Source organism: Gymnoscopelus braueri, assembly GCF_963280865.1.
Source record: "Gymnoscopelus braueri genome assembly, chromosome: 15".
NCBI lineage: Eukaryota > Metazoa > Chordata > Actinopteri > Myctophiformes > Myctophidae > Gymnoscopelus > Gymnoscopelus braueri.
The window spans coordinates 23,707,290-23,733,024 of NC_137620.1; the positions used below are offsets into that span (position 1 = coordinate 23,707,290).

Below are 25,735 nucleotides of genomic sequence, written 5' to 3' on the forward strand. Positions count from 1 at the left end.
TCGAGTACAAAAGCAAGTTTATTAAAAGGGTCTGTGCAAGAACAGGAGCAAAAAGCAAAAAAAGAAGACTATGGCATTGTGTGTAACAAAACAGGATGGAGGCACTCTAGTACTATGTGTTTGCTGAGAGCATTGCTAAGCACCAATGGAAGGCAACCTCAACCTGTCAGGACAACAGAATGCAGGTTTGACACCTTCACCCAATAAGGTTTAAGGGTTGTAAGAGAGAATGAAAACTTATTTTAAGAAATTACAGATGTGACATACTCAAGGTATAGCCTATTACTTAAGCAGAATCCCATGTTAGGCTTATATTCATAATAAGCCGTTTTGAATGATGACAATTGTACAGTTTCCCAATGCACAATACATAAGACAAGTAAAAGACAGGCTTAACCACTTAAACCCTCAATTCTTTATTAAAATGGACCTGAGATACAACGGTACTTGGACCGTTTTTTTTCTGTCCACACCAAATATCTTCGGCAAAAATAGCCGATCTATAAGCTCACAATATGAGCTTGTAGATCAGCTATTTTTGGCGCACGTTCCCCCAGAATAGGCATGCTGGGGTCCAAGAGGTTAAAGAGAAAGTTGGACATTATGAGCTGATATTTATGCATATAGGAACCGGCCTGTGATTTGTCACAGCTCCGCCTTAGGACCCATCTCTAACGCCCTTTTACCTGCAGCCAAGCTCCGCTCCAGTTCCTCATTACTTTTCTTCAAGTAAAGTATGGCCTGTTCTATTTTGTCTGTGGCGTCCAGGTTTTGATATGACAACTTCGTCTTATCCAGCAGGTCATGAGGGGGGCCTCTCGCAATGATGTCCAGCACTGTTTCTGTATGGCGTTTGATTTCAGCACCGATCTCCTCCATGAGTTTAATGACTGACTGACTGGTCTCCTGGAGGATAAGTTCATATTTGTAGTCAGTTATGGGGTAACGTGTCACATACAGTAATGCATTACAGCAAGCATGAACTCTATTCAATAAACAAGGTAAATAATCACAGAGTGCAGAGAGAACAGTTTAGTGCCTCAGAGATACCAGGTAAGGTAAACAATGAACCTTGCATCAGCCTAAAATATGAATAACTTAATGACTCTTGCCAGAGTTTAGAGCTGATTGGTCACAGCTCATCCTGAATCTTCTCTATGTATTTGATCTCATTTCTAGTTCTTTCTATTTTCATTTGGAGGTTAAGCATCTCTTCATCTGCATTCTTTTATATAATAATTTATTACTGCACTATTCTGCACTTAATTTGTAATTTTGTGGTGCACCACTGATAAGCTTTAAGATTTAGATTTAGTTTTTTATCCAATGCTGCATTAACTTGTGATGAGTGAAAAAAAAAGCTAGATCCATGTTGGATACTGTCATTTAAATTTAAAAAAAAGAACCTTAAAGGACGACTTCACCCAGAGGCAAATACTGTCCTTTTACTCCACTACAATTATTTGAAAACTTTAGTTACTAGTTACTTTGTAGATTTTTATTATTATTACAAAACATACATTAACCACTTCAGCCTTACATTATTATTATATGGTTTCCTGCACAAGCGCTTTTTACCATTGAGCTAATAGAGCCTGCCTACTTGCTCAGCAGATAAATTGAATCTTGACCATCAATTCGTGTCAGATCCTGTGTCTAGGTGAGAGATGACACGATCTAAATGTCTCAATAGAAGAGCAGGGAGACCAAATACAGTTAATATTTAATTAACCATACAGATTAAAATGTCCTTACCTGTTGAGCTTCTGCTTTCTCTATGGCCTGACGCATCTGCAATTAACAGTAAACATAAGTGATGAAGATAAAGATGGACAAGACAATGGTTCCTTGCCTTCTGACAGAATGAGCGGAACTAAACCATGAGGGCATTAAATAACAAAATGACTTCATTCAAACAGTTATAGAGAAGCACACTGATGCACTCAGATAATTCTCTGACACACATTAATTACAAAGGTGGACAAAGGAAGGTCTGGGTTCAATTCCTGCTCTAGTCATAGCAAGTCTTGTGTGCAAGTCTTGTGTGTGTGTGTGTGTGTGTGTGTGTGTGTGTGTGTGTGTGTGTGTGTGTGTGTGTGTGTGTGTGTGTGTGTGTGTGTGTGTGTGTGTGTGTGTGTGTGTGTGTGTGTGTGTGTGTGTGTGTGTGTGTGTGTGTGTGTTTTCTTGCTTGATGTATGAGGAAATATGGGATTGGTCACAGCTCATCTTGAATCTTCTCTATTTATTTGATCTGATTTCTAGTTGTCTCCGCCAGGCCGAAAGGCATGGCGAGAGAGTATGTTTTCGCCCCTGTCCGTCCGTCCGTGTGTGTGTCCGTCCGTCCGTCCGTCCTGTCTGTGTGTTAGCAGCTAATCTCAGGCACCGTTGGCCCGGTCGCTCCGAAACTGTGCACACACACTCCCTGGATGCCAATTCAGAACCTCTGCCCCAATTTTTTCACATGGGCCTGTTATAGCGCCACCAGGAGGCCGATTTGTGCAAAACCCATTTTTTTTACATTACTCCTACAGATTTTATCCAAACGTCATGCAAATGAGGAAGAAATGCCACTTGACATTTTTCACATCAGCCTCATGGTGGCGCTATAAAGGCTGATTTGTGTTTTTAACTATAACTGCACCGATCTGCGTGAAACTTTGCACGCACACTCCCTAGAGGCCAAGGAAAAACATCCGCCCTGCATTTTTCACATTTGCCTTTTATAGCGCCACCAGGAGGCCGACTTATGTAAAACACATTTTTGGATATTAAGCCTTCACATTTTATCAAAATTTCACACAAATCGGTACACATGATCTCTATAGTCATGTGATCAAGATGGAACTGTTTGATTTGTCATATTTCATCCTGGCTAACAATGACATCTAAAGTTTGCAGAAGTGGCCCGTTTTGAACAAAATGCCACAAATCATGAACGCAGCGTCCGATTGAGGTGACACTTTACAAGCACATTCGCACTAAGTTGAAGAACAAATGCCACCCTTTAACATTGCCCTATTATAGCACCACCAGGAGGCCGATTTTTTCAAAACTTTTCTTTGTTGTATTACTCCTACAAATGTTGTCCAATCATCATGCAAATCGGTACCCATTATCTCTATAGTCAAGTGATCAAGATGGTTCTGTCCAATTTTTCATATTCCATCCTGATTGGCAAATTCCGAACATTGTTGGCCCACAATAACCTACCTGACCTGGCGGAGACCTGTGCTCCGAGGAGCACTTTTTCTAGTTCTTTCTGTTTTCATTTGGAGGTTATGCATCTCTGCATCTACATCGTCATCAGCCTCAGCCATGGTCTCCTTGACTGAAACAAGCACACTTCACAGTGTGAAACACTGGCATCATTATCTCTCATTATTGCTTGCACAGCATTTAAATAACACACCTTTACAATGGCCTCCAAAGGGTTGTTACGTTCATCCTCAAATGCCTCCTGATGGATGAAAGTAAAGCCATACATTGGTAAAGGTTCGGCATGTTGATTGATTGATTGATTGAATACTTTATTTAGAAGGTTGCAGAGAAAAAGGGTCTATAATGTGTTATAACCACATTTATAATACATTATAATGCACTTATAGGCATTATAACACTTGTTATACATGTTTATAATTATGCACAACAACTTATAACAAGGTTTATGAAGTATTATAACTTATAATAATATAATTTATAAATGCTGGTCAAGATGCATTATGAACTTTATAACACATTATAACTATCAGGTAACACTTTACTTAAAGGTTGGGTTATTATAATGCATCGTAATGCATTGTAATGCACTTGTAATAACACTTGTTATAAATGTGTATAATTATATATAATAACTAGCTAAGTTAAGTATAATGTGCTGTTCCACTGAGCTTATAATGCATTATGACCAGCACTTATAATAAGTTATAAACGTTGTTATAAGTTGTCAACCATGATTATAAACATCTATAACGAGTGTTTGAATGCCTTCTAAGCGCATTATAATGTATTAAAATGCAATTATAATCCATTGACCCGACCTTTAAGTAAAGTACCGTTACGTCCGATGTTCTTGGTACTAAATATTAAACACAATGTAACAACATAGTTCTGTACCAGTGTGTCTCTGGCCAGACTCAGCAGACACAGCAGACTGAACATCAAGCCCAGCACTCTCACACTCCTGGTCACTCCTCTGTCTCCAGACATTATTGTTCTGGGGAGAAGATCACTACAGTAAGAACACAAACAACCAACATACCGCACATACCGGATAAAAAAAAAAAGAGGAAATTAATTATTTTTTTCGGAAAAAATAACTTTTTTTGCTTACTGGTTTTCTTCTATAATGTTTTAATTATTTACCTGTGTTGTTGTGATGCTGATGTCAGAGTGATGAGAAGCAGGCAGGTGAATGAAGAGAAACTGTAAGTGGGAGTTAATGGTTATTTTTTTCGGAAAAATGATTTTTTTGCTTACTGGTTTTCTTGCATAATGTTTTAATTAATACACGTGGTACCGAATGCTGATCCGAACCAGCCTGGACGTCTTCTACACTTTATTCCAAGCAGGCCTAGTAACCCGCAGTCCAAACAGACACGACAGTCTTCAATCTTCATTTGCATGTTTGATGCAGCGAGTGTTGCATGAATAAACTGTGTGTGTGTGTGTGTGTGTGTGTGTGTGTGTGTGTGTGTGTGTGTGTGTGTGTGTGTGTGTGTGTGTGTGTGTGTGTGTGTGTGTGTGTGTGTGTGTGTGTGTGTTATACCATTTAAGGCTGTGTCCTTACCTGTGTTGTTGTGATGCTGATGTCAGAGTGATGAGAAGCAGGCAGGTGAATGAAGAGAAACTATAAGTGGGAGTTAATAGTTATTTTTTTTGTTTTTGGAAAAAAAAAATTTTGCTTAATGGTTTTCTTGCATAATGTTTTAATTCTTTACCTGTGTTGTTGTGATGCTGATGTCAGAGTGATGAGAAGCAGGCAGGACAGTTGAATGAAGAGAAACTGTAAGTGGGAGTTAATGGTTATTTTTTTCTGGATTCTTTTTTTTGCTTACTGGTTTTCTTGCATAATGTTTTAATTAATACTTTATTCCAAGCAGGCCTAGTAACCCGCAGTCCAAACAGACACGACAGTCTTCAATCTTCATTTGCATGTTTGATGCAGCGAGTGTTGCATGAATAAACAAAGTTTGAAAACCCCATCGATGATGTCATCAGTGGGGATTTCAAGCTAATGGCAATGGCAGTCTTTTCAAGGGTTGCCTGCTACTAAAATAGTAGCCACGGTTAAAAAAAAAAAAAAAGTGATCTAGTTGGAAGCTATCCACCCCACCTTTAAGACACAGAGCGAGTAGCATGCACGCGTATGTGTATGAGTGTGCGTGTGCGTGTGCGTGTGCGTGTGCGTGTGCGTGTGTATCTATACATTTAAGGCTGTGTCCTTACCTGTGTTGTTGTGATGCTGATGTCAGAGTGATGAGAAGCAGGCAGGTGAATGAAGAGAAACTATCCACGGACAGTCTTTTTATCTTCAAGGTTGCTCCTCCCTCAAGGTAGGAAACTTACAGTTTCGGTTTCACGTAAATGAATCTATACCTGTGTGTTACCTTTGCATTCAATCCCAAGTGTGCCGTTCTGGTGTGTGTGTGTGTGTGTGTGTGTGTGTGTGTGTGTGTGTGTGTGTGTGTGTGTGTGTGTGTGTGTGTGTGTGTGTGTGTGTGTGTGTGTGTGTGTGTGTGTGTGTGTGTGTGTTTATTTGTTTGTTTATTCGGATCCCCATTAGCTACTACCTTAGCAGCAGCCAGCTACTCTTCCTGGTGTCCACACAGAAATAAATTACATTACCAGAAATACATAATGAACTCCTAATGTGCCACATTGTCTATGCCAATGTGCTACACATTTTACAATGATATATCTGCATTAACCACTGAGCCACAAATAAATATTAAGCCATTATTTTAAAAGCCAATCTACAAGCTCACAACACATTACATCATGACATTGTCATCACAGAGATTGTAGATCTGGTATTTTTTTTTACATTTCAGAAATGTTTCTAATTATTTATTTATTTACTTGGCCTATAATGACATGCCCAAAATGGGGATGCCAGGGTACCTATTCTGAAGAAAACCATAAGACTGCCAGGTGGCTAAGACAGGCATTAAATATGGCATGATGGAAGTCTATTCCGTATTTGGGATTTGAATAATTGGGTCTTATCAGTACAGTGCTTCCATCGCACATTACACAAGTAAGACGCGCGAACGCGGGAAGCGAACGCAGCTCGAAACTGTCCTCTTTTCAACTTGCCATCCGGCCTGAAATATGCACAAATGACATGGAATTCTTAGATATCCCAATAGATGAACTTGTGTAGATGCTTTTCGATGTGTTATTTTTGACTGTAGCTGCTATATTTATCTCAGAGGAGTGTAATTAGTCACCGAGGGGCAGGCGGATTTCAGCCACACTGTAGGGGCAGGCGGATTTCAGCCACACTGTAGTGCACTCTGGCGGCTGCACACAGGCAGTGCACGCACACAATACTGCACACACACAGACAGAGACACACACACACAAGCCGAGCAGGGTTTCATAGTAAGCTCCACTTGGGCGGAGGCGCCTCCTTCCGCGTTCGCAATGAGAAAAGGGCCATTTAGGTGCAGAGGACAGAGGTGAGTGCGTGTCATATGGTTATTGTAGAGATTGCTGGCTTTTCTGAGGACAGTGTTACTTGAGGTCAGGAGGAGATCAAGTTCTACCAGTTCTACCTTACCAATCCAAAAAATATTTTTACGGTGATATCTTGATGAGAAATCTTCTATCATGATGAGACCTTACATGTAAGATATGTGAACAATGGAAAAAGAAAGGTCAGAGTTCAAAACAACATACACCTGTATGTACATGATGAGTGATTATAATGATAAAGGCCATAACAGGATTTAAAGGAATGCAGTGTCACAACTACTTTCATGCAAGGGCTCGAGGTGAGCACATTTATAAACTGGAGGTCTGATGGTGATTGTGGACCCCAAGCTGTGGATCAAGGGTTTCCACTGATTATGAGTGTTATTATTATAGTTATATTTAATTTTTGACACTTTGAAACACTTTCTCTCAACAGTGAATTTTTTTTTCAACAAGCTTTACTTGTCCAGTTCTGCCCTCCTTTGCTTTTGTAGCAAATGGATCCTTCTGAACAGTTCTGTTTTTGAATTTTTCCTACAGTTTAATTGACTGACCACACCACATATGAACCCATTGTCTTAAAAAAGTAAAAGGTTTCTCCAACAAAGGATTAAACACACATTTTGCTATTTTCAGGGCATTAACGTAGCTATTGTCAAACATTACTTCTAGCTGTCTTGTCCTCAGCTGATGCAATCATGTTCAGTACCATGTACAATACCACAAATCTCCTGCAACATATTAATAAGCATGTCATTCCGACACTTTATGAGTCACCAAAATTATTCAAACCAATTTGAATTCAAAGATTAGATTTTGAATATTTAGTATTTCACGTTATCATGAAAAAAAAGATATCGACTGTATTTTTATCAAATAAAATGGGCCACAGACATAGACAAGTCTTGCCACGGACACGTTTGTCCTTGTACGGACATGTTGATGACCCCTGAATCAGACCCACAGTGGCATAGCAGACGAAGCAGTTCAGTTTCACTTTTGAGCTGTTTAGTTCTGTGAAAATGGTTCTTGTATTCACATTACAGTCAGTCAGTTACAGTCAGTTACTCAGCTCAGAGCTAAATTCAAATCTTGTCTGTTTTTCTGTGATTACGTCTCATACAAATATATGTACAAAGAAGTAGTTCAATGCGTTTGTGGTTTTCATCTAACACTGCCTGTGTAGGCTATGACATTTGCTATGGCTATAAAAGAAGACTAAAGTCTAAAAGCTCCCCTGGTGACCCCTAGAGGCTGTGCTGCACCCAACACAGACCAAAGTAGGGAACTTTGCCATCCTTAGAACACACTCTCACTAGAAACATTTGTGTTTGTGTGCTCTAATCTTGGAAACTAGTTCATACAGTTCCTTCCAAATGTATCAGCTGTTCAAATGCCCCAAACATTTTAGGGTTAGTAGAACTCATGTTTCTAGTGTGTATATGTTACAGGGAAAATGGCATTCCAGGGAAATTGAAAGGGGTACGCTTGTTTTCATGCCCCTCATGCAATTCTGTAGAATCAACGCTAGAGGGCAATGCAAGCCAGACATGAGCCCCACACACGCACGCATGCACAAACCAGCACGCACACACGCATGCGCACACGCGCGCGTGTACACACACATACACACATACACACACACACACACACACACACACACACACACACACACACACACACACACACTCCAGGGGGCGGGCCTGGCGGGCTATGTTAGTGCAGTGAGTGGCACTTGGGGCAAACGCAGTCCCCACACAACATCATTTACGATTCTGTGCCTATCGGTACATAACTCGGACGGCGCTTAAGTCGACTAGCAGACCATCGGCCGGTCGTCGCGGGCACTCGCGCCTGGAGGCGCTCGGGCGCGACTCCTCGGCCTCAAGGTCTGCTAAGTCGGAGCGCCTTCCGTCATGGTCCAAAACTATACTTTATCAGCGAAAAAAAAGTAGTCCGCGGTTGTTTGAAAAAGTAATGTCCCAAGCTGGAGTCAAACCCCGGCTCCCAGTGGTAGTGGGTGGGGAGTCCAATGATTATCGAAGTGCGCCACTGAGGCTTGTACTAGTGGTGCAAAGTAACAAAGTAGATTTACTCAAGTACAATTTTGAGGTATTCGTACTTTACTTGAGTATTTCTCTCATATTATCAATTTTATTTTCAGCGTTCCCCTAGCGTAGCTTCCTGGTTAGTATGTTGTTGTTGTGGTCGTCGTCCTCGCATCAAAGCCCCGCCTCGCAGCACCGCCCCGTGCCTATAAAACAAGCGCTCCCCTGTCAATTTCCCTGGAATGCCATTTTCCCTGTGACATATATTCTACTTAGAGAAAATTGTAGATCAACATGTAATATCCAGGAATTCACATCCACTCCAACTGATATCTCTCTAACACATTGCCCACATAATTTAGCACATTGCTCATACACAGTCCAGCCATATGCAACTGTAAGTTTCACCTATAGCCTAGTTTCTTCGTGAATGTTGGTTGTATTTAGAATAAATGTATTTTTAGATAAACGGAACCATACAAAACCCAGATTCTAGCATCCTTGCCAACAATCAGTGTGTGTCTTTTTCGTAATAGACATTCCAGAAACACCCTATCAAAGTATTTTTTTATTTTTATTTTATTGAGCTTAAAATATTCCCATAACCAATATAAATAAAATCATATGGACAAGCATTCGTCGTACATTCTAATGAATAATCTAACAGTCTGACAGAAAGGAATGAACTTGTGTACATAAAACTTTCCTTATACCACCAAGATGACAATCTGAAAACTTCCTCAAAACAGAGGCAGAGTGACTCAAGCCTGGAGTTCAGCCAGGGTGAAAGGAGGCCTGCTGGACATAAACACATGAGCATGCACGTGGTTGCCATCAAATGACATTGATTGGGGGTAGTTTCCTGTAACTCTCTGTGCGTGCGTGCGTGCGTGCGTGCGTGCGTGCGTGCGTGCGTGCGTGCGTGCGCACAATTTTATAGGGTGGCAGTAATCACTTTTCTAGATTATAAGGTTATAAGGTTATAACACTAGGTGCAATGATTTGGTGTGTTTGTGAAGCAATGCAATGCTTGAACAGATTCTGTCTAGACGTTAATGGTCTTTCATGTCAACTGATGTCAACTTTTTCTAGTTTATGTATTCTTCACACCTAATCATTGGAAATAATGTTATTAACCTTACCATTTACCTTAACCCGGAAGGATACACATGCACGCACACACGTGCACGCACATGCACGCATGCATCACAAGAAATAACAAATACCAATTCCATATTATCAGGAACTGAAAGATAATTTTTGGTGAACACATCAAGTATTGGTTTAACAAAACATTATTCCACACTGTCAAGATTTTGTGACAACATTTAAGACAACTAAAAGACATCTTTTAAAAAGGAAAGTTGGACATTATGAGAGAGACTTTACGCATAGGGACCGGACCGGCCTGTGATTCGTCACAGCTCCATGGCACCGCTCTCTAAATGGGACCGCTCTCTAAATCATTGGTTCTCAAAGTGGGGTCCGGGGACCCCAGGGGTCCTTGGGGGGATACCAGGGGGTTCCAAGCTAAATTTGTTAATAAAGCGTCACAATCATTTTAACCCCTTTTTCCATATTTTATACTTTGGCTATTCAAAAATAGCAGATCTACAAGCTCATAGCACTCGGTGCCGCGCTATGAGCTTGTAGATCTGCTATTTTTGAAAAATCTAGAAAATGTGTGCAAATCTTTAAATCTTTTTTTTTTTAAGGCTAACATTTTTAACACAAATCTTTGCTTCTGGGGGTCCCTGGCACAACATATTTTCAGGTGGGGGTCCGCGGCCACATACATATCAATTTGGGGTTCCTTGGCACGAAAAAGTTTGTAAACCAGTGCTCTAAATGACTGTCCACCTTTTTAGCTAGAGCTATTTTCAGCACCATTCATCTTGTGGGGCGGCCATAGCTGAGTGGGTAGAGAGGCCGTCTGGGAAGCAGAAGGTCCCCTGTTGGCGCCCTGACCACTGACCCCGGTCTACAGCAACACCCCTAAATAGTTCGCGACCCACGACCGCTGTACTAATCGCGCTCACTGCTCCTAATAATTAGGATGGGTAAGTGCTGAGGACAAATTTCACATATGTGTAAATACACAGTGGCAATAATACCCCAAAGGAGTGGGGACCAAGTTATTGTTTTAGATTATTATTATATTATTGTTATTATTATTATACAAACTGAACCACAGCAAAAAGATAACCCGATTCTAGCATCCTTGCCAACCAGGATGATTATTGCCCTGAAGGAAAATCAGTTTGTGTTGGAGAATGTCAAATCATTGTTTTTCTATTTATTTATTTTTAAAATTTGTTTATATCATTCTTCTTTATGGCTGTAAATAACCCATGTTTCAGTGTGTGTTATTATACATAATAGACATTCAAGGACCACAACCTTAAAGGTCATGTATTTATTTTTATTGAGCTTAAAATATCCCCTTATGCTTCACTGCACAACCAATAGTAAATCCATATGTTTTCTAATGAATAATCTGACACATGTTCATGACAAAAAGGATGTGAAGTTCATCAACACAGTAACAACAACAACACCACATGTGACACTTGAGGTAAAGTTGATTAAAATATAAGGTTATGAAAAGTAAGAGACACTAACACATCAGGCCAGAAAAAAAGAAGAACAAACTCAGAAAATGCTAATCACTAACTAACAATGGTGCAAAAGCTGATAGCCACTGGCACAAGTCACTATAAAGCTTTTACATGCATACAGACAAACAGTACATGTAAATAGATGTTTATAATCCTTTTATGCTGCTACTGTATAATATATGAGGAACCAGAACAAAATAATTTGTACTCTTATGTACTTGACCTACATTAGAGAAGAACTTAATGCGAAGGGAGCGCCCTGTGGTTTGTCACTGCTTTTGATGCTTGAAGTAATTGATCGTCTCATTTTTCATTCTTTCTATGGTCATTTGGATGTCCTGCATCATTGTGTCTTGATCACCATCAGCCTTAACTAGGGTCTCTTTGACTGAAAAAAGCATGGACCTCACAACTTGAAACACGGGCATCAGTTCATTCTTCACCTCTGGATCTCCCTCCATTATAACCTCCACATCGTTTAGATACTGCTCCGTTCTATCCATGATCTCCAAAGGGATGTTACGTGTAGACTCAAATCGCTCCTGGTGAGTGAAAGTGGACATACATTGATGACATTTTGTTTTGTCATGTTCATAGCTGTCGTCAGTTGTTATGAATGAGTTAAGAGTATATTGTATACCAGATGTTCTAATGAGACAATTTCCTTACAGCCCTTATCAAATAACTGCTTAATGACTCTTTACACACATGAGTGATTCTTTACTGGTGTTGACAGTTGGCGATTGAATCACTCACCTTTACAGTTTTTGCTTGTTGTTCCAGGATCCTTATTGCCTCCTTGGTCTGACATTAAGAGTAAAGATAAGAGTGGAATTAACTTTTACATAAAAATACAATGAAAACAGCTTGTGGCCTTCTAACACAATGAGTAGAAACATGAGGCAGCTGACATTTGTAACAACCAATCCCCACAACCATCAACCATGGGATACAAGATCTCCAATTTTGTACTATGTAGGCTCTTGCTTCCTTTCCTTATGTAAAGCAACTTTGGGTACTAGCTATTATTATTATTTATTATTGTTCCAATGTGCTTGGTACTCAATATTACACACAGTGTAAAAACATAGTTCTGTACCAGTGTGTCTCTGTTCATCAGACAGTTGGCCAGAGACAGCAGGCACAGCAGACTGAACATCAAGCCCAGGACTCTGGTAGCTCCAGTCACACTCCTGGTCATTCCTCTGTCTCCAGACATTGTTGTTCTGCAGCTGATAGAGGGAATACAGGGCCTTGAGAGATGAGAAAAGAATAGGTGATTGTCCACTCACTCTGGGTCTCTGAGGCACGCTGTGGATAGCTTGAAAACCATGCCGAAGGCAACATCTGTGGGACTTCGAACCCCATTGATGATGTTATCGGTAGGGATTGCAAGCTAATGGCAACTATACAGCCTGTCTTTTCAAGGAAGGTTATCCTGCTAAAATAATAGCCATGGTTCAATTAAAAAGAGTAAAGTATGCCACATCATTTCACTTCCAACTTTAAGACCTGAGGCCTTCTGAATCAGTGGTTCTCACACTTTCAAGATTTTTCAAAAATGTAAAATAAAAAATAGCAGATGTACAAGCTCGCAGCACGGCACGAAGTGACGCGCTGTGAGCTTGTACATCGGCTATTTTTGAATAGCCAAAGCTAAAATCTAAAATGACACAGATACTTTCACGGTTTTAATGGGTTAAAGCATACAGTATATAGAAGCTTAGTAAAAAATAAAAATAACATTTTTCTTTAAATATGCAAGCAATAATCCAAAGAAAAACACACTGGAATGTCTCAATTACAAATCGAAGAAAATGACGAATGTTACATTTTGAAATGAGAGATGTATACGTATATTAAATGTGTCCTTACCTGTGTTGTTGTTATTATGATGCTGAAGTCAGAGGAACTTTGAGAAGCAGGCATGTGATTGAAGAGAAACTATCCAAAGACTTCATGGTCTTTTTATCTTCAAGGTTGCTCCTCCCTCAAGCTAGGACTGTGTGTGTGTGTGTATGTGTGTGTGTGTGTGTGTGTGTGTGTGTGTGTGTGTGTGTGTGTGTGTGTGTGTGTGTGTGTGTGTGTGTGTGTGTGTGTGTGTGTGTGTGTGTGTGTGTGTGTGTGTGTGTGTGTGTGACTGATAATTATAAGAATTGTGTGTGTGACTGATAATTATAAGAATTTGCCAAAGGATGTGGGTCAATTAATTCAATGATACAGAACGACAGACAATGACTGAGAGTGAACAACTTGTCCTAAAGTTGAAGAAAAAGCAGGCCCTTTGCCAGCTTTAGCTCATTAGCATATCTGATGTGTTAATATCCCCCCCCCCAACCCCCTTTGGAGCTTGGAGCTGCAAACAGGAAAGAGATGTTATCTGGCTTCTACACTTCAATGTAGAACTTGTCAGGGAATTGATTGAATCGTCTCCAAATTTGGAACATCTTCATTATCACACAACAAAACAATTATTGTCATAATTTGGCATGCAGAACAAATATAAAAATAATTTCATCTGTCTGTGACAGGACGAAGAAAAGAAAGGCACACTGGGTGTTAAATTGGAAGTTCCAGAAGTTTCCCGTGGAGCGTTCCCTTTTAACAGTCACCTGGGAAAACAAACACTAACCAAAGGGGGTTTGGTTAGTATCTTGATTGACGAAGTGGGAGATTAGCCACCTTATCACCTCGACAGTTCTCTGACCGGTCAAGTGAGAGGGCACTGACCGGTGATCTGGTCAGCTTTATTTGGCTACGGCATCGTAAACCTGTCAGTCGAATACCCCTACCTCAGATCTTGCTATGAGTATGAAGATCTATGGCATACAGCTGCCTCCATCAGATGCCTTTGTGTTATCATTGTGTTGCAGTGGGATTAGGCCGGGTGTCCTTGGTGTGTGCACGCGTGGGTGCATACGTGCAGGTAAGGGGCATTTGGGCTTTCCCTACATATGTGCATATGTTACTGACCAATTAATTACTTGTCAGTCCCCATAATCTCATACACTATTATCATAGTACTTGGATGCCAGTCTATGACGTCAGTACTGTGACGTCATATTGATGATATCAGGGATCACAGACAGACAGACAGACAGACAGACAGACAGACAGACAGACAGATCTATTTTTTCCCACTCAGTACATCACTGCCCCGGATTATTGATCAAACGGTTCTCGAGATACTCAGGGCAGGGAGGGGACAGACGATAGCATTTATAGACAGATACAATTTTGAGGAATTTTTTCTTCACTGTAGTATTTCCAATTTTCAGTAGCCCACTTTTACTTCTACTCCACTAAATCTTACAGACACATATTGTACTTTTACTCCACTATAATTATTTAAAAACTTTAGTTACTAGTTACTTTGTAGATTTTGATTATAATTACAAAACACACATTAACATACAGTACTTTTTCCACCACTGATTACCATATCTCTAAGGGAGATGCCAGCCATCTATTCTGAGAAAGCACATTTCAGCTGCTTATCCACATTCTTGTTCTTTTGGTCATGACCCACATTTCGATAGATAGAAATACAACTTGAAAAGTGTGCTCCTCAGAGCCCAGGTCTCCACCAGGCCGGGTTGCCTACCAAGGGCCCGCAAACTTTGGAAGGCAATCATAGCCACTTGCGTGCGTGCGTGTGTGCGTGCGTGCGTGCGTGCGTGTGTGCGTGCGTGCGTGCATGTACACAACAAATGTGTACATGCATGCACACATTTATTTTTCACTTTCATTAATCAGAAATCAGATTAGCCGTACAGTTTAACTTTTGCCTAAATGAAACTAGTATGCCTGTGGCAGCTTTGACTTCGCTCCCCAGTGTGCCTCCTGGTAAGTGTGTTTGCATGTGCGTGTTACCTTGTATAATGAGTTGAAAAGGAATCTTTCTGACATAATCTCACACTGTATTTTACACTCAAACCCTTTACCAAACTGACAGGCCAAATATACACTGTAATATACACACACACACACACACACACACACACACACACACACACACACACACACACACACACACACACACACACACACACACACACACACACACACCATTGACGTTTCCGTGTGTACGACACAGTAAAAGCCTTTTGTTTGTGAACGATGTATTGTTTATTATATACTTTCATTACTGTACATGTGTACAGTATGTGGTGAATAACGCTTTTACTGAACAAATCAAGGATTAACAAAACATTCATCCACGCAGTCAATACTTTGGGCAACATTTAACAACAACTGAGAAGAAGAATAGTCTCGGCCTCGAAGTACAAAAGCAACTGTAGATGTTGATTTACGAGGTCCTTGTAATCGTCATCATATCAGGTGAGGTGGTATGAGAACGCATGCCCAGTCGTGAAAGTTACATCATACAAGGGTTTATTATAGAAGAGTTCACAGCAACAAAGATACAGCAAGCAGCGTGGTGAGCAGCATAATGATACGAATCTCTCTCTCCTCTCCTTTACATGACATATTTATATCGGTTTCAGGGGTTGCCAGAATCTATATCCCCCTCCCTCCTGACTCGGGGCATCTCCCTGTCTCCCAAACCTCTGAGGGGTCATGCGTCACCCTCTTTACTGTTCTCACCACAGAAAGGCATAAACATGTTTTCATAACAATTAAACCTGACATCAGCTTTACCCTTAGCCTAGTTTGCCACCCCTCCTCTTCTCTATTGCATTCATATCACCACGGGCTCTAATTGTCCTCTGTGAGACCTATTTGCTGACTCTCGATCAACCTAACACTTCCTATCCCTGGGGACTGCTAGAGTAACCGCTAACCGCTACCTTACGCTATCTTGTGAAATGTTCATCTCACAACGTGGGATAAAATAAAAAATAAAAAAGGGTTTTCTCAACAACTGGAGCAAAAAGCAAAAAGAGAAGGCTATGGCATTGTGTGTAACAGAACAGAATGGAGGCACTCTAGTACTACACTACAGTATGTGTTTGCTGAGAGCATTGCTAAGGAGAAGGGGAAGTACCTTTGGATGGCAAAAGTGAAACTAAGCGTAATCTGATTTCTGATGAATGAAACTATGAGCTTGTAGATCGGCTTGAACCGGCATGCTCCGGCATGCTGCGGTTCAAGTGGTTAAAGAGAAAGTTTGACATTATGAGCTGATCGTTATGCATAGGGACTGGCCTGTGATTCGTCATAGCTCCTTACTGTAACGGGCTGAGGTAGTGAACAACTCTGTTACATTAGCACCGCCCTCTAAAAGGTGACCGAACACCATTTTAGCTTTAGCCAAGCTCAGCTCCATTAGCTCATGCTCTTCCTTCAACAAAAGTAATTCCTGTTTGGCTTTGGCGATCATGGTGTCCATGTTTTGATATGACGGCTGTATCTTCATCAGCAGCTCAGGGGGGCCTCTCGCAATGATGTTCTGCATTGTTTCTGCATGGCGTGCAAATTCAGCAACCATCTCCTGAGAGGTTTTACGGACTGAATGAATGGTCACCTGGTGGACGAAAGTTCATATTTCTAGTCAGTCATCGAGTAATGCATTGCATACCGTAAAGTAACGCATTACAGTATGCAAGAATGATCTATTAGAGGGTGTTCTGTGTAAGCACATAACACTTGACAACTTATTACTTTTATATGTTACATTTTGAAAGTAACCCTAACCAATACTGTCTGTTATCATGGAATAGTTATAGAGTATACTTATACAGTATCACATGCAGTAGCACTAGTCCCTCTGTTCTAACGTGAAATATTATTTTTGTGCTGACAAGCATTTCAATTTAAAATTTATAATGTATGCATGTAGCAGATGCTCTCATCCAGAGCGAGAATAAGCATGAGCATTTGTCAATAAACAAGAAAGTTATTCACATAAACAGAGTGCAGAGAGAACAGTGTAGTGCCTCAAATAAACTATATACCACAAGGTAAAGAATGAACCTACTAGCATGAGTCTAAAGTTTAAATAACGTCTAAATAGCTGTTTAATTGCCTCTTAACAGATTTAAGTGATTCTATTGTAGTTGAAACAGTTGAAAAATAGAGATTTTCTCACCGTGTCAGCTTCTGCTTTTTCTATGGCCCGACGCACCACCGAATCGTCCTGCAATTAACAGTAAACATAAATGAAGAAGTTAAGGTTAGTGTGCAATCAGGTGATAAGCATTATGAAAATGTCAACGGTTCCTCGCCTTCTTAACAAAATGACTGGAACTAAAATCATCTCACATCATCAACCTATCGGTTGAAGAACAAAATGATGTTTATCCAATTCACATTAGTCACAATGGTGGACAAAGGGAGGTCGAGGTTCAATTCCCGGTCGAGTCATACTAAAGACTAAGAATTGTACCCAATGCCTCCCTGCTTGGCACTCAGCAGGGTTATATTGGGGGTAAGTCCCTGTGACATACTATAGCATCATGTCCAAGGGTGTACTTGTACATCAAGCTGCTTCATGCTAAGGAAACAGCTACGCTCCTGACCTAATTAGAAGTGAAAGTTGCTCGGTCAACTTTTTACTTAAGTTAAAGTACTGGAGTACTTGCTTTTAAAAACACTTATAGATGCAGTTCCTCCCTTGCTGTATCTATCGGGTCAGGATCAATCTGGGAACCCATCGTCAAAAAAATTGAAAAACAGTGCCCTCTGCTGCAGCTCTGAATCTGGGAGGTTCTTGAGAGATTAGGTCAGGATAACCTTTCTCCAGCTACTGTGTCTCTCAGAGACTGTAAGCCTTTTATGAAACTCTCGCCTCTTATCCCAGGGAGAAGAAGATAACACAAATGATGGGTGAGTGACACACCGTTTTCATTGTCAATTTACTGACCTGCGTTGAACCACTCTGCAGTGTATCTATCTCTCTCAGTGTATTGTGCACTGTTATTTTTTTAAACATTTTGCCTTTATTTTTTAGAGAGGGATAGAGAAAGTAGGCTGACAGTAAATGGGGAGAGACATGGGGTCTTACCCCTCTGGCCCCCTCTGGCCCTGGCCAGAGGGGGCCAGGGGGTAAGACACCTCCTTTGTGTTTATTCCTCTGTGTTGAATCAACCCTTTTGATCAAGCTATGTAAAAGGCCATGCCACACCTATTGTTTCTTGGTCATTGGACTGATTCTTGGGCCTGCTTCAGTGGCTTGGGAGAGAGGGACTAAGAAAAGAATAAGATATGAGAGGGACTTCTTTTAAGAGAGCTTGGCGGGGACACCACGCGGGGAGGAGCATTACAGTGAGCTCAGGGTAGAGGCCCTCTTGGGCTTTGGGGGGGACAGGACATTCAAGAGAAACATGCTTGTTTTTTGATGCTGTTGGCTCGATACTCTTCTTCTGAATAAACTTCGAAGATATGCATTCACCTTCTGCATGGACAATATATTATTTCCATAACACTGCCCAACTTAGTATAATCACATTTTTGCACTGCAGTTTGCACTAAATGTCACATGTACATTGAACATGATGCTGCATCAAGCCTACTTGAAATTTGTCAGAAGTCAGAAAATAAATACGGTAGTAGTGCACCGTTTTTCTTAACAATAATTTACCAGTGGCTGTGAGCACTGTGGGCGCCCTCTTGTAGATATAAGCAGATACAGCGAAAACAGCAGACTGAACAGCAAGCCCAGGAGAGCTCTGGCACCAGGCATTATTGTTCTGCAGAGAGGGAATACAGGACATTGAGTGATTAGAAAAGAATAGGTAATCGTCTACTCATATGCGCATCCGGGACACTGGTTTTCCTGTCATTGTTTTCCAAACCACAAAAAGAGAGCCCTCTGACACTCCTGGGTCCTAACGGGACGTGTGGCCGATCTGGCTATAACAGATAAGCAACATCTGTTGTCCTTGCCCAGGCTAGATAGAATTATTCAACATCTTTCAAACACTTTCCAGATTTTTCAAAAATAGCAGATGCACAAGCTCCCAGTGTGGCACGAAGTGACGCACTGTGAGCTTGTATATCTGCTATTTTTGAATAGCAAAGCTAAAATCTAAAATTATGCTTTCCCGGTTTTAATGGAATATCCTGGGGGGGACATTAGCCAAAAATAGCTGATCTACAAGCCTACAACGCGTTGCAGGCTATTTTTGGCAAAGGGATTCGGTGTAGACGGAAAAAAGCAGTCCAAGCTGTAAGTCAAGTCTGTTTCACTAGAGGGTTAAACTTTTAAGTGATCAAAGCCAGGTCAGTACAAAGTCAGATGTTGAGCCAGGTCATGGTGATCCCCATGACTTACACTCTATTGTCATTCATTGCCAAGATCATTCATGATTGATTCAGAATATTGTGTAAGGGCTTTTACTTTAGGATGACTATTATTGATCCTATAAAAGTTGTTGTCCAGCACCATGACTTATTATTATATCTATAGCATAACTTTCTTCCTTCGAGGAAGGTGTGTTGAAGAAATTATTGTTGAATCGGTTGTGTAGGCTACTACTACTTTTCTTTCTTCGTCTAGTCTCACTCTGTGCCACAGTGACACTAAAATGTGTACATTAAAGGGATAGTTCACCCCCAAAATGACTTTTTTCCCCCTATCGATTAGTCACCCCATGGAGACTTGAATTCATGGATACTTTTTTGTTTTTGTCTCATTCCTAAGCCAATAATTTGATGACCAGTGGACCGGTAAGCAGCGGTTCCGGTTGGGGACACAAAGTACCTTGCCAAACAATAACAAGGAGAGCTACCAGCCCATCGCGTTGACCTAAGCGTCATCTATAATGATGCGGTTTGAAAATACACAGGACAACAGAGCTATACAGCTGTCCTGGTCATGACAAGCAGCAAATACCTTTAACATAAATACCAACACACACCTTTGGGGAAAGGCGCTGGCTCACACAACTGCAGCTGGGGAAGATATTGATCTACACCCATGGGTGCTAACATGATCAAAGGTACATGACCATGACCACAACCATGTTCCCTGCCTTAGCTACACATCAGCTGTTCTAATGGATATACAAACACACAAAACTATGAGTTATCTTAAATGATACTTATTTCAGAATTACTTTGACACTTCTGTATTCAATTTGTAGGTAGACCTTAGTAGGTAGATTTGTGTGAACTTATTGTTTGTCAAACTTTGTACTCAGTCAGTCAATACTGAAAATTCACTTAGAAAGTTATAACAATAAAACCTTCCTATTATACAGTATAGGTGTATCTATGGCATATTATTTACAATTACAATTTAGGCATTTAGCAGACCCTCTTAATCCAGAGCGATTTACAGTAAGCAAACACGAGGAAATACATCAAATGCATAGACATAGAGTAATCTAGGATCATAGGTAAACCAAGAACCTATCAGTCTAAACAGTATTATCAAAAAATATATAATCTGTACATTGAAACAATACACAGCTGCCAGGTCTACAAATGACCAGGTCGACAAATGACCTCACCTGGCATATTATACTATAGAATAGATACGCTGTTTGTGTCCTTAGTCCTTACCTGTGTTGTTGTGATGCTGATGTCAGAGTGACTAGCAGGCAATGCAGGCATGTGAATGAAGAGAAACTAGTATCCATCCACAAACATATAAGTCTGTTTTTATTCAAGGCAGCTCCTCCCCCAAGCTTGTGTGTGTGTGTGTGTGTGTGTGTGTGTGTGTGTGTGTGTGTGTGTGTGTGTGTGTGTGTGTGTGTGTGTGTGTGTGTGTGTGTGTGTGTGTGTGTGTGTGTGTGTGTGTGTGTGTGTGTGTGTGTGTGTGTGTGTGTGTGTGTGTGTGTCACTTGAGGGAGGAGTTGCCTTGAATATAAAAAAAGACTTCATGTCATTTTTATTTTGTCTTCATTCACCTGCCTGGAGAGCCTGCTTCTCAAAGTCACTCTGACATCAGCATCACAACAACACAGGTAAGGACACAAACAAACAACCTTACCTTACACATATATATATATATATATATATATACCACACACACACACACACACACACACACACACACACGCACACACACACACTCACAGCTAGGTTACTGTAGTTTCTCTGTTTACTCTGTTTAGCTCAGTAGGTCAAGTTGGCTGGTTGAACAGGGAGTGTAGCCCTGTAGTTACACCACAGGGCACACAAGTGCAGGCTATTTCAGACGAGCCCCCCTCCACTAAAACCCCTCCAGTGGTGGGTGTGCTAATTTTGGAACACACACACACACACACACACACACACACACACACACACACACACACACACACACACACACACACACACACACACACACACACACACACACAGAGCTTCCGCAAGTGGATTTGACACACAAATACACATACATAAACACAAACATGATAATAAAAGAACCTCATATTATTGTCAGCTACTTTAAAACCAGCACACTTTTAAAAACCAACATAAAAATGTAGGACGTTACCTTCAACACACGACAAGCTGGCAAATAAGCAGTTTACAGACTCTCTAGAGTAGGTACATGCACTGTGTATGGCTCATGAATGTGCACCGTGCACTGGCAGAGGCTGTCCCGCCTTTCATTTGTCACATGATGAAATAGAGATGTGACATTGGACAACAACATTACCCAGCATAGGCATATGACAAACTTCAAATAAAATAAGAAAGTATTAATTGAATTGAAGATTTATTTTTGCTTAACTTATTAACATATTTTGTTATCAGACAATTTTACCAAAACACATTCAAACCATACAGCAGGACACTGATTGTAGTTTGTTATGAGTTGCTGACTTCTTTTAATCTGAATCACTTGCAAAGGGCCCGTTCTCTGCCCAACATAGGTGGGCACGGGCCCCCACCCAACTGTCTATAGCTACGCCACTGGTCAGACCCATGTGTTTACAGGATAATGGAGATGACACTCGCAGAATGTTTCTTATTATGAGAGCATCGTTCCACTTTAAAGCATTAAAACATAGAGGCTTACTATACAATGCTTTTTTTTTTTTTACCTTTATTTACCCCGGGAAGGTTCACTGTGAACAAATGATCAAACACCCTGCTTCAACCTTTAAATATTTAACCAGCATAAAACCACATTGAGACTAATGTCTTAAAATTATTATCAATTGCAACAAATGAGTGCTATTACTTACAACATTTTCGTTTACTAGAGGTTCGGGCCGACATCTAGAGATCGGCCGCTAGACGGAGGAGGAATAAGTCTGTCACATGACCAGACAGTCATTGTAATCATACTGTTTACAATGGGACCAGCTGTTTGAATGACAAAAGGTCTTATTTCAATCTTTGTTCCTATTCTAAATAGCTGGTTGTGTCGGGGAGACGCTGCCCAGCTGATGGATAGGAACAGTGTCACCAACCCCCTGGTCAGAACAAAAGCCATTGATGAGCAAAATATGGTTGATTAAGTCAAGACAGGCCTTCAGACCAAGGTGTAAACCACACCCAGCTAGACCAGACGTCAGGACCAACAATATACAGTTAACAGAATATAATATGCACATGACCAGGCCTGGAATTTCGTTATTTTAGGGGCAAGGCAAGGCCATTTGGCTTCTGGTGTTTTTTGAGGGCACAAAGGCCAAATGCCATCAAATAAAACAAGATTTTAGTCCATTGAAAGAATACATTTAATTTAAAGGTTAAGGATTTTTTATTTTATATTTAGACTATCTGCAGTGAAGAAAAAAAAATAATGGTACTTGTAATCTGATCCATGCTCAGCCCAGCACCAATCAAAGTCACTGGATTGGTTTAAAGATGGGGAGTTAATAATTCAGAATCTCAACAAAAGACAGGCGTCTGTCTACATGACAAGAGACACTGGTGTCTACATATTGACAAGAAAGAGACAGAGGAGAAAGTGGTACAGTTAGCTGGGGCATTAAGGCCACTGTGCATGCCACTGTGGCATTAAGGCCAGTGGCCTTAATGCCCCAGCTTGCCCCTAAAATAACGAAATTCCAGGCCTGGTCATATGCATATTATATTTCTGTTAACTGTATATTGTTGGTCCTGACAACTGGTCTAGCTGGGTGTGGTTTACACCTTGGTCTGAAGGCCTGTCTTGACTTAATCAAACATATTATGCACATCAATGGCTTTTGTTCTGACCAGGGTGTCGGTGACACATACTGTTCCTGTCTCTCAGCTGGGCAGCGTCTCACCATAACAACCAACTATTTAGAATAGGAACTCTGTAAAGATTGAAATAAGACCTTTTGTCATTCAAACAGCTGGTCCCATTGTAAACAGTATGATTACAATGACTGTCTGGTCATGTGACAGACTTATTCCTCCTCCGTCTAGTGGCAGATCTCTAGATGTCGGGCCGAACCTCTAGTAAACGAAAATGTTGTAAGTAATAGCACTCATTTGTTGCAATTGATAATAAATTTAAGACATTAGTCTCAATGTGGTTTTATGCTGGTTAAATATTTAAAGGTTGAAGCAGGGTGTTTGATCATTTGTTCTCAGCGAACCTTCCCGGGGTAAATAAAGGTTAAAAAAAAGCATTGTATAGTAAGCCTCTATGTTTTAATGCTTTAAAGTGGAACGATGCTCTCAAAATAAGAAACATTCTGCGAGTGTCGTCTCCATTATCCTGTAAACACATGGGTCTGACGGACCAGTGGCGTAGCTATAGACAGTTGGGTGGGGGCCCGTGCCCACCTGCGGTATGTTGGGCAGAGAACGGGCCCTTTGCAAGTGATTCAGATTGAAAGAAGTTAGCAACTCATATCAAACTACAATCAGTGTCCTGCTGTGTGGTTTTAATATGTTTTGGTAAAATTGTCTGATAACAAAATATGTTAATAATAAGTTATAAAAACTAAGCAAAATAAATATTCAATTAAATTAATACTTTTATTTGAAGTTTGTCATATGCCTATGCTGGGTAATGTTGTTGTCCAATGTCACATCTCTATTTCATCATGTGACAAATGAAAGGCGGGACAGCCTCTGCCAGTGCACGGTGCACATTCATGAGCCATACACAGTGCATGTACCTACTCTAGGGAGTCTGTAAACTGCTTATTTGCCAGCTTGTCGTGTGTTGAAGGTAACGTCCTACATTTTTGTGTTGGTTTTAAAAGTGTGCTGGTTTTAAAGTAGCTGACAGTAATATGAGTTTTTATTATTACCGTGTCATGTGTGTGTTATGTATGTGTATTTGTGTGTCAAGTCCACTTGCGGAATCTATGTGTGTGTGTGTGTGTGTGTGTGTGCTCCAAAATTAGCACACCCACCACTGGAGGGGTTTTGGTGGAGGGGGGCCTGTCTGAAATAGCCTGCACTTGTGCCTGGTGGTGTAAATACTGTATGTTATGCCACCAGTCCTAACTGAGACAACAGTCCCTGTTCAACCAGCCAACTTGACCATACTGAGCTAAACAGAGATCCTGATTTACCAAACAGAATAAATGCCTCACATAGGAACACAAAACCTTCAGCGTTAGCTCAATCTGGTTACTAAGATAACCGCTGAAAAAAATAAAGAGAAGAAAAAAGATTGATGTCAGATTCAGCCATTATGTCGGGGAACTCACAGGAAGCGCTGTGTCACAGACTCACAGGCACAGCGGACTAGTCTCAAGCCAGACGCAGCTTTTGCAATCTTATGCCTACCATACACTACAAAACTTTGAAAAGATTTAAAAAACACTTTTAAAAGACACCTTATCACGCTAGAAATCTTTGAAAATACTTTTGAAAGACTTTTAAAAGACTTCAAGTCTCACATCTAAAGACAATTTGTCACAGAGTCGATAAGATTTAAAGCTGACGATATTGCAGTGTCTCTCTTTCCAAGAATTACAACAAGGCTGTGTCCAAAGGTGCATACCAAATGCTACATAGTATGTGCTAATTAATCAGTATGCTATTTTTCAAGATAATTTCTGACATACTCATCACAAACCACTTGGAGTGTTAGGAAAATGCATTGGGACTAAGCTGATAGATTAAAAAGAGATTTGTTGTTCACCGGTGTCATATACTGTATAGTAGTGATTTTACTGCACACTTGTACAGGAGGAACTAATGGGAGCATTGAGACTGCATCATAATGAAGGAGACAGACAGGGTGTCCATACAGTGTTATCATACTACCTCCATGGCTGTTATATAGAGAGTGAAAGTAAACATTAAAATGTATTGAACTGTAGCAGGCCCCTGAAAAGATTAGCCTTAAATCCACACCGATGACATAATTGACAGGGTTTTCAAACTTTTATTTTACAGTCGTGGCTTCTAACATGCAAATGAAGACAGAGAGGCTATTTGCCATTAGCTTGAAATCTACACCAATGACAAGATATGCACAACACTCTGAAATACAATTAGGCCTACCACTGGAGAAATTGGTATTAATACTGTAATTTTGTGATTAATACTGTAATTACTAACATTTGTGCGACT

At 40.6% G+C, this 25,735-nt stretch overlaps 3 protein-coding genes across 3 annotated transcripts in view; 1 reads left to right on the forward strand and 2 right to left on the reverse strand.

Moving 5' to 3' along the window:
• Positions 1-20,862, reverse strand: LOC308101297 (uncharacterized protein). The gene is made up of 9 exons (XM_080450720.1): positions 20,831-20,862; positions 5,446-5,505; positions 4,938-5,002; positions 4,787-4,846; positions 4,363-4,422; positions 4,114-4,213; positions 3,410-3,457; positions 1,756-1,791; positions 1-906 (listed from the first exon to the last, which is right to left on the reverse strand). The coding sequence occupies exons 6-9, from the start codon at positions 4,204-4,206 to the stop codon at positions 646-648; spliced, it is 438 nt and encodes a 145-aa protein (XP_080306846.1). The 5' UTR covers positions 4,207-4,213; positions 4,363-4,422; positions 4,787-4,846; positions 4,938-5,002; positions 5,446-5,505; positions 20,831-20,862; the 3' UTR covers positions 1-645.
• On the reverse strand, positions 15,531-21,804 carry LOC308101295 (uncharacterized protein). Its single transcript, XM_080450718.1, has 4 exons — positions 21,750-21,804; positions 18,906-19,014; positions 17,415-17,462; positions 15,531-16,850 (listed from the first exon to the last, which is right to left on the reverse strand). The coding sequence occupies exons 2-4, from the start codon at positions 19,005-19,007 to the stop codon at positions 16,542-16,544; spliced, it is 459 nt and encodes a 152-aa protein (XP_080306844.1). The 5' UTR covers positions 19,008-19,014; positions 21,750-21,804; the 3' UTR covers positions 15,531-16,541.
• Positions 21,196-25,735, forward strand: part of LOC308101296 (uncharacterized protein) — an 8,664-nt gene continuing 4,124 nt past the window's right edge. Inside the window, exon 1 of the mRNA XM_080450719.1 lies at positions 21,196-21,234. The gene's annotated coding sequence lies outside the window, so the exon portion shown is untranslated. The remainder of the gene's footprint in view (positions 21,235-25,735) is intronic.